At 57.9% G+C, this 9509-nt stretch overlaps 1 protein-coding gene across 4 annotated transcripts; it reads right to left on the bottom strand.

The window, feature by feature from the left end:
- Positions 1–342: 342 nt before the first annotated feature.
- On the bottom strand, positions 343–9296 carry APEH (acylaminoacyl-peptide hydrolase). Of its 4 annotated transcripts, XM_010969176.3 has the most exons (23): positions 9141–9295; positions 8933–9065; positions 8303–8429; positions 7829–7922; positions 7655–7730; positions 7402–7565; positions 7095–7232; positions 6907–6998; positions 6783–6823; positions 6577–6698; positions 6452–6490; positions 5983–6043; positions 4708–4805; positions 4015–4066; positions 3154–3242; positions 2561–2699; positions 2023–2106; positions 1858–1938; positions 1418–1506; positions 1118–1308; positions 908–1010; positions 717–823; positions 343–609 (listed from the first exon to the last, which is right to left on the bottom strand). In XM_010969176.3, exons 1-23 carry the CDS (start codon positions 9150–9152, stop codon positions 504–506), a joined length of 2238 nt encoding a protein of 745 aa, XP_010967478.1. In that variant the 5' UTR covers positions 9153–9295; the 3' UTR covers positions 343–503. The 4 variants fall into 4 exon arrangements, with proteins under 4 accessions (XP_010967478.1, XP_010967479.1, XP_074200984.1 ...); XM_010969177.3 differs by lacking the exon at positions 6452–6490; XM_074344883.1 differs by lacking the exons at positions 7402–7565; positions 7655–7730 and having other exon boundaries at positions 9141–9296.
- Between the last annotated feature and the right edge of the window lie 213 nt (positions 9297–9509).

A 9509-nucleotide genomic window follows, 5' to 3' on the forward strand; every position in this document is an offset into this window, starting at 1 on the left:
AGTCCAGCACACCCTGGGCCGGGCGATCTGACCCTAGGGCTACCTTAGCCTGTAGGTGCTGTGGAAACCAGGGCCTCACTGGTCCCCCAGATAAACTTGGGAGGGGAAGGATGGTGTAGGGCAGTTTCTAACAGAAGGGGCTGCAGCAGAGGGAGCTAGCCTGGTGGAGTCCCACGTGGCCAGGACAGGCAGCGGTTCAGTCTCTCACTATCCCCTGCCCCCTCACATTGGCAGTAGATGCCGTCCTTATGGCTGCCACACCCAGGGCCTACGGCCTCTGAACCCCAAGGGTGGGGCTGGGGTTACAGGTGGCTTGGTACAAAGTACCAGCAAGAACCAGACTCTGTGTCCTCATTTATTATGAGTATGTAGTCCACATTCCTTGGCTCACCTATCCATGGAGTCCAGAGCCCAGGCTGCCTTTCACCACTCTGCTAGACCCTGGGGCTCTCCAAGAGCCAAGTGCGGCATATGCCAGCCGGCTCATGCAGAGAGGTAGGGCTTCAGTTGCCCAAGTGTGTGCACAGCCAGAGCACAGCATTCATGAAGCTGTCTGATTCCACTTCCACCTCTGACAGTGTATGGGTGCTTTTGGGATAGAGCAGGAGCCTGCAAGGGTCGGGCAGTGATGTTTGAGGTTGGAGGATCCTCCCCTGCTCACCTGCTCACCTGCTCACCAGCTCCCAGGGCTGTCGCCAGATGTGTGCCACACTCACCGAACTGGCACATTCCGGGCCTTGAGGGCACGGTAATACTCCATGCCCTGTTTGAAGGGCACACGCCTGTCCTCCTGGCCCAGCATCAGTAACAGTGGAGTCTTCACCTGGATGTGTGGGGAGTCGTCGTAAGCAGGGTCCGGGGCCCTGGACACACTGGCAGCACAGTGGGCAGGGGGAGGGCTGTGTACCTGAGAGGTGTACTTGATGGGCGACCTGTCCAGCATGTCAGCCCACAGGCTGAGGTCTGGCAGGCAGTCGCTGCTGTAGGGGAAGCCAGACTCCACCACGCACCTGCAAGAGACTGAGCTGAAGCAGCCCCTGGAGTTCTGGGGCCTACGGGAACTCCATGAGGGTATGGGGTAGAGGCGAGAAGGGCAGGGACCTGTGGGCACACCCACCAGTCAGGGATGTCAGTAGAGCCCATCATGGAGGCAATGTTGATCACAGGGTTCCGTACCACACAGGCGCCGTAGGTCTCTGGGTACTGACCAATCAGGTGGCAGGAGAGGAAGCCACCATGGGAACCACCCATAAGGGCCACACGGCCTGCGTCAAAGTGTTCCTCCCGGAGCACCTGCTCTACTGCAAACTACAGGGTGGGGCAGATCATGCTGCAGCCGGCTGCCTGCTCAGCAGGATGAAGGCACACCCCCAAGAACCTACCCTCCAACCTGTCCAGAAGCCCCAGCCCCTGCTACCTGGACGTCCTTCACATCCTGGTGGCCCACATTGCCGGGGAGGGAGAAGATGCTGTCCTGGCCAAAGCCCGTGGAGCCACGATAGTTCACTGGAGGCCAGGGAGGGACCAGACAGAGTAGTCAAGTGACATTCCTAGCTCCCCGGATACCCTTTCACCCATATGTGAAGTAGGCCTTAGGGCCAGCTGCCACCACAGACTCAAGGGGAAGGGGCTAAGAGATCTGAGAAAGCCCAGTGACTACAGCAGCCTTCCCATGGAAGTCTTGATTTAGCCCATGTTATCACCATGCCATGGAACCAGAGGCTGGGCGAGGGCAGTTTCTGATAGTGGTTACCAGATCCAGACTACAGAGAGGCCTGGAGACTAGGGTGATACAAACCAGATCCACTCCATCGATACCCCACAGCCCTACCAGAGCCGTGGGCCCTGCTCACTCACCCAGTAGTACTGCAAAGCCCATCTTGCAAAGCATGGCTGGGAACAGCATCCAGGCAGTGACAAAGGATGAATGGGGTCCCCCTGCAGATAGGGAGCAGAGAGAGGGTGAAAGAGCCAGATAGGAGGGGTGGTGGGAGGGCAGGGACTCTCAGGCCAGTTGCCTACCGTGGGGCATGACCACCATGGGCACCTGGGTCTTATCTGGAGGATCGCTGGGCTGCAGAAGGATTGCTTCAAAGTCAAGGCCAGCTGCAGGGAGAAAGGCAATCAGCAGGGCCGGTGCTAATCCCCAGGGGCTTCCCGAGCCAAGGCCTCAGCTGTAGGTGCGGGTCTGGGGCTGACCTCTGAAACAAGAGACCTGGCCAAGGTAGCCCACACTGTGACACATGGACCCCAAGAGGCTCATGCTCCTGCCCTAGTCAGGGAGTCTCACTGTCTGCAGGGACAACATCCTGGGTAGCGTGTGGTCACAGAGGCCTTGTATAGGACTGTTATTTGGGCTTCGTTATCCCACCACAGATGATTTGGTCTGGTGATGCCCAGACACTACTCCCCATGACTGACCACAAGAGGAACAGAAAGCCTCTTGGAGATAATCTCAAGAGACCCCAAAATGTGAGACAGGAGGTTAGAAAGGTGACCACAGACCCTATATGCTGGGGAACTCAAGAGAAGGTGTCCCTCAGCCCTTGGCCCAGCTCACCATACTGCACATGCTCTTGCTCTGGGGGTGGCTGTAGTACCCGGATGCTCCAGGAGATGTCAGGAATGGGCTCGGCCTCCTCCAGGGACACCCAGGATACTGTCTGCTCCTTCCCCGCAGGAGGCAGGAACCCAACTTTCTGCCAAGGCAAAAGAGTGTGTCACAGGCCTGGCTGCCTCCCTGCCTTTCCACCTCTGAGAAAGGGCAACTCTCATTATGGTGGGCCGTCTGCCCACCTCCACAGGGTACAGCATGGACTCCTGTCGTAAGCTGATATGTACAAAGGTACTCATGTAACCACACATTCGTACCCCTCCCTCCTCAGCTTCTAGGCTCTGCCGTCTCCCTGTACTGTTATACCCAGGGACTGGGCACTTTCCCAGACACCCTGTTCTGTACAGAGCAGACCTTAGCCCAGTAGTTCCTCCGCATGGTGCCAGACCCTCATGGACTAGCTACCCTGGACCCACACCTTGGCCTCTCACATGCTGACCAGCCACAGTCAGACTCTGAGGCCACTTCCCTGACCTGGGGGGCTCTGCCTGCATGGAACCTCTGCCTTCTGGCCTGGGCGAACCCCCACCATCACTCACCAGGCTTGGGGGCAGGCTGGGCGTGGAGAACTGTGCCACCATGAGGTCCCGGTCAATTGTGAGCAGCTTCCAGCTTCCACCTGACCCCCCTGGAGAAGGCAGATACCACCACCATTCCCACCCCTCCCTGCAGAGCCAGAGTCCCAGCCTGAAGGCTCCACAGCGAGGTGCCCCTTCCACCCTGAGAAGCAAAGGGACACCCACAAAGGGACACAGCTCTGGGTGAGCTTCCTGCTCAGTCCATTCATCCAGCAGGTGCTGGCTGTGCCCCGGGACTGCCAGACCTGAGGACACACCAGACCACAGGGCACATCCACCCACCACCTGATGGACTGCAGTCTGCAGGGGCAGGGGCTGCTAGGCCCAGGTGGGGGTGGGCTCTGATTCTAGGCAGCAGGGTCCAAGGAGATCGAGATTCCTAAGCAGCGGCTGTACAGAGATGTTTGTGGAGGAGTGAGTACAGCCAGGGCAGGTGGAGAACTCAAAAACATTTTAGGGACAGAATCACCAGGCCTGGGTAAGAGGAAGATGAGGGAGCCAATCCAGGGCTTCTCTTGGGCCCTGGAGTGACAGAGGTGCCTCTGCCTGAGGTTTGGGGAGGAGGAAGGATGACTGACAGATCCTGACAAGAGAGAATTTTCTGGGTTCAAGGAGCAGGGTGGGAGCCATGCAGAGGCAGAGCCAGGACACAGGGAGCAGAGAAGGCTGTCCGTTGGTGGGATAAGGGTCCCCATGAAACTGTCAGTAAAGGCTGTGGAGTAGTCAGTGGTGCAGAGTGACCAAGAGTGCGGCCACTGCCCCATGTGCTCAAGCTTTAGTCCCACCCCTGGCCTGGCTGGTCCACTTGCCAGCCCTGCTCACCTGCCGTCAGAGAGGTCACAGTGCCCATCTGAGTGTCCACAGCAAACAGGTCCTGAAGCAGAAGGGAGGCCACGTGTGGTACCACATCCCAGAACCCAGTGGGTCATGCCCCCATCTCTGCTCTACCCTTTTGGGGACCTTGGGCCAGGCCAGGCCAGAGCTGTGAAGGACTATGGTGACAGCTACTCAGTGCAGCAGGGAGTGGCCTGAGGGCCTGGGTTCATATCCCAGCTCCGTTACAACTTGCTGAGTGACCCTGGGTAAGGTAAGGAATGACTCTGAGCCCCTTTGAACTACACTGTGGATCAAATGAAATCACATCCCAAAGGAGCCTGGCATACTGTGCTGTCCCCACCCAATCACTGGGAGAAAGCCACTGTCCCATCTCTATGAGCTCCCTGTATGGTGTTCAGGGGCCCATCCCAGTGGCGGCCCCCTTGTCCTCCAGCTGGAAATGCTGAGGAAGGGCAATGTTTTGCATCTCTGCCTCAGGAGAAAGGGCCAAGGGCTCTGTTGTGAGGTACCCAGGCAGCCAGCCCCCTCAAGGAAAAGCAAGTCCAGGACAGGGGCAGGCAGGGCCTTAAAGAACCAGTGAGACCTTGTGGCTGGGCAATGTGCATGTGCTATGTCCCAGGCCCACAGCTCCTGGGGGTTGGTCAAGGGCCGCCTCTCAACACAGTCAGGGCCCCTTACCTGCCGGCTGCGCTGAACAGAGTCAAAAACCACTCTCTGGCTGTCAGCTGACCAGCATCCCAAAGGCAGAAGGCTGCAGTAGATCCCAGAGAAGTTCTCTGCAAAGGCAGAGGGCTGGGGGCCACGTCCAGGAATGGAGGTGTAGAGGGCTTAAGACTATGAGGCAGGCTGGGTTGCTGGGGAATTCACCTGGGACCCCCCAAATGTGACAGAATGGCAGCCCCACATATGGGGGCACCCTAGGTGATGAGGCATGGCCTGAAGAGGGGGCTGAGAGGCAGAGGCCTCTGAGGTCCCAAGAGAGGGGGAACGTGAGAACTTCTGAGAGAAACCACGGGTGCTCAGAAGAAATGCACTGGCATTCCTCTGAGCTGCTCTTATTTGGTCCCTGGTGGGCACTGGATGCTGTAACCAAGACAACACCTGTCTGTCCATTACCGTACTTAGCAGAGTGCTGTGCAAAGGAGGCTGAATAAATCCTACCCTCTAATATCATCCCTCTTGTAGCCCTTGCTACCATCCTACAAAGAAGGCAGGGATAACTGCCAGCTTCTCACATAAAGAAATGGAAGCTTGGGGAGGTCAGGACACTGTCCAAGGACACACAGCTATTAAGGGGCAGAGCTGAGATTCAGACCAGGTCCCCACTGCTACATCCCTGCAACGCCAAGAGAAGAAAAGGAGACCATCCCTTGTCCTTGATTCCTGGAACTGACCAGGCGGCCTAAGGAAAAGAGACTCACCCCTCACATCCTTGTTCAGGATCCCAAGCAGAGTTGCGAGCACTCAAGACCGACTGGAGCTTGTCGGCCAAGGGCCACCCTCCCAGAGACCCCGCTGCCTCAAGGCCTTGGACTGAACAAATGCTAGGATGGGGGCTGGGAGTGGGAGAATGAGCACCCTTGGACTAGGACCTGCCAACCTAGTGCACTTTCTGAGACCCTTTGAAGGAGCAGTGGCTTTAACCAGCCATTGGAAAAATAAGAAATATCTATGGGCTGCAGCATGGGAATGAAACAATCTAAATCCTCAGCCAGTTTGGGCTGCTCTGATCTCAGCTTCAGTCTAGCTAACTTCCTTCTATCAGAACCATTCCCTACAGCGATGGCCCCAACCCCTGAGGAGGCAGAACCTAGGGCTGGCCCAGCAGGAGGGAGACTTCAGAAGGAACCCAGGAAGGAAGAGCTGAGGAGGCTGCCCCTGAGCCAGGATAAAAGCTGGCAGGAAAACAGAGCTGCAGGCTCCACTGCACTCAACCAGCCACACACCCCTTACCTCCCAGCTGCCGAGGCACGACATCCACCACCACCGAGGTGACCCTGGTGTACCAGTCATACTGCAAGAGAACATAGTGGTCAGGCCCACCAAGGGACCGGCAGTACCCTCAGGGCATGGAGCTCTGTACACCTGTCCTCTTCCATGATAGACTAGCATAGCCTCAGGGAAGGGAGGGGAGGACCTGAGAGGAGCACGGTGTATCTTCTTTCTGGTAACCTGGACGAGCTGTCCAAGGGGCCTCTGACTTTCACTAGGAGCCCAGAGCTCTTCGTGAGCAAAGACTATGTAACTGCCCACTACATCCCAGGCCCTTGCAGAGCCTGGCCACGTACAGTGAGAAGCAATGGGAGGAGCATTCGTGTAGACAGAGGATGCTCTCTAGGTGGTGAGTCTGGGTTGTGCAGAGGCCCCCATGCTAGCACTCTCAGCCTCTGGGCCCTGCCTTGAAAGGATAAGCAGAACTCACACCATCACTGCACCCACGAAAGGAGGTCCACTGAGCGGCCTGTGGGGAGACAAAGCTGACCCTTCAGCTCTCACCCACCATCCCCTCTTCTTGCTGACCTCCCCCCTCCCCCTCCCCCAGCTCACCAGGCACAACTGGCTACACTGCTGATGGGGGACCAGAGATGGGAACCGCAGGTAGATGATGCGACATTGGTCTGGGCTCAGCCGAGGAGAAGAGACAGCCAGACAGTCATCTGAGAGGAGCTCTGGACCAGACAAAAATGTGAGCATCACGCAGGCTGTCAGGGCCATTGTGTGTCAGCAAAGCACAGGTAGATGCCAGCACTTACCACATTTCCCCTTGATGAGGTCCACATAGTACAGGGCTGACCTGGAACCATCAGAGAGACACTCAGCTTCAAGGCCAGTCTGAGCTACAAGGCACCCTTGCTCTGCCCCTTCGATTGTTCTCACCTTCGATTGGTGCAGAAACGGATGCCCAGCCGGAAGGGCTCATGCCACCAGCCCACGAACACCACACCTGTGTCTCCAGGGGCCCAGAATGCCTGTAAACAAGACCACAGGGAAGATGTGGATAAGGGGCAGTAGCTCAGGCAGGGCCCTCAGACTCCAGGAGTGATGTGGGCAGAGTCAGCACTAACCTGTCCGGGGGACACACTCTCAGGGACCCCCTCAAGCACAGAGATGTTGCCACTCTCGACATCCAGCACGCAGAGCACAGGAGTGCTTTTAGAAACCATGTTTTCTCCCCAGTCTTCGTAAAACAAGAACTGATCCCCCTGAGAACACAAGACACTCAATGCCCAGCTTGTCTTGCAGGACCCTGCCCTGCCCTGCCCTCTAGAAGCCAGTGCCTCCCTGGTTCTGATAGACGCAGTGTGCGTAGAAAGCAGACTGAGCCCCAGGCTGCCCTGAAGGGCCTTTGTGGACTTGCCACAGCCACAGCACCTTAATGGCCTGGTCTGGCTTCTTCAGCCTAGCCATCTCGTCATCGCTGCCACTGATGTCCAAGGCTTTGGTATGAAAGAAGGACTCAGCCTTGGGACGCTTCTTCTCTGCCACGTATAGTAAGTGTGTCTCCGAATGCGACCAGGACAAGCAGCCAAAGCAGTCTGGGTGCAAGGAGGGCTGATCAGGGGGAGCCCTGGGTTATGGCTGCCCCTCCTGTCCACCCTGCCTGCTCACCAGCCGGCTGCCTCACCATCTTCGTAAACTGGCCCATGTTTCTCCAGCGCCAACAGGTTGAAGCTCTTGAGCTTCCGGTTCTTCTCCCAGACCTGAGGACATCTGGGAGTGAGGTTGCTGTCCTTTTACAGAGCCTCATCTGTGGGACTGAGCCTCAGTTTGCCCACCACCTGGTCCCACGCAGACTTACTTCCAAAAACTGCTTCTCCTCCCCTGTGCCTGGGCCTCCAGCCTTGCGCAGCACAGCTTTCATGCTGCCTGAAGGAGATTCTCTGCTCAGCAGCCTAAGGAGGATATGGGGTAGCAGGTTAGAATTACCTCCCACCCAGTGATAGCCCATCCTGTCCCCTTACTGGCCACAACCTCTTTGACAAGATTCTTGAGACTCTGGCCCACATCCATCCCTGCACCCCTTCTAGCGCCACCATGGCAGCTGCCTTGCATCCCCTCCCTGAAGCAAGGCCTCTAGTCCTGGCCCAAGTTTGGAGCAAGCCTTCAGTGTTTATGACCATGTCACCAGAGACTACCTGAGCTCCCAAGGGGCAGGAACCTGGCTCCCAACCTCCCTTCTAGGCCCTACTCACACCAAGGCATATGGTGGGCATTTGTAAAAGGCTTGCAGATGGCTGTGGCCTTGCCCACAAGCTTCCTTCCTCAAACTTACTCCCCCCGGGTCTCCACACTGTTGCCCGCAGGCCCTGCAAACACCACTGAGTCCCCGTCATGGAACACCAGGTACTGGCGGCAGAATCGGATGTTCTCCATACGTTCCAGGTCCCTCTGGATCCACTCTGCGAGGAGAGGCACGAGGCTGCTCAACTTGACTAGTCCCAGCACAGGCTGCCCTACCCAATCCCAAGCAGGCCCAGCCCACCTCCCTCAATCTGTCTTCAGATATTCTGGGGGCAGGATGGGCATCATTTGGCCACAACTCAAGACTAGGCTTGCAGAGCCTGAGCTGACAATATCTTGGAGTGTAACCATTACTGCCCCAAGCATCCACTCTAGAACCTTGAGGGTGGATATGGGATAGGATGATGAGGGTGACTCTTACAAAGCCCACACTCTGCACCCATTGGCACCATCCCATAACACCCCAAAGAGCCCCATATACACCTGTGTGCAAGGATCTCTGGGGGATTCACCCTTCCACTCCTACACTCTACAAGCCCAGTTTCCTCCACACATCCGTGTGCACTGTCAGGCAGCGAGCCTGCCTTCACACCCTCCTCCTCTCCACTCGAGTGCATGGCCCCGTAAAGAGCCCGCCACCGATTCCTCTCCATATACACACCAGTGTGCACCGTCCGGTAGTGGCCCCCGTACTGCGTGGTGACCTCCGGGCCCAGGCAGGCGGCGCTCAGCGCGGAATGGCGGCTAAGGCCCCGGTACAGCGCCGCCGCCTCTTCGGGCTCGTTCAGCAGCACCTGCGCAGGGGACACACGAGGGTCAGGCCCGGCCCGGGCTGCAACGACCACGGGAACCGCGAGCCGATCCCTCACCTGACGCTCCATGTTGGCCCTGGGCGGTCCGGGTGGTATTGCGTGCTGGCGCCCGGAAGTGAGACTCCAGGGGCGGAGCCGAGAGCGGCCCCGCCTGTCTCCGCCGCGGCCTCGCCGCTTAGTGAGCGGGGCGGGACCTTCGACGAATGGGCGAGGACCTTTAGCAGGGGGCGGGGCTTCTAGGGGAAGGGGGTGGGGCCTGGGAGGAAGAAGGAGCTGCGGCCTAGAGTCCTGGAGGGAAGGAGCGAGTCCTTTTGGGGCGGACTAGGTCGGTGGGAGGAGGGCTCTTTGGGCCAAGTCCCATGTCTGTTACTGGGAGCGGCGGGAATGGGATTTCCGAGGAGAAGGGGTTGCGCTGTGGAAACAGAA

Source organism: Camelus bactrianus, chromosome 17 (genome assembly GCF_048773025.1).
Source record: "Camelus bactrianus isolate YW-2024 breed Bactrian camel chromosome 17, ASM4877302v1, whole genome shotgun sequence".
NCBI classification, from domain to species: Eukaryota; Metazoa; Chordata; class Mammalia; order Artiodactyla; family Camelidae; genus Camelus; species Camelus bactrianus.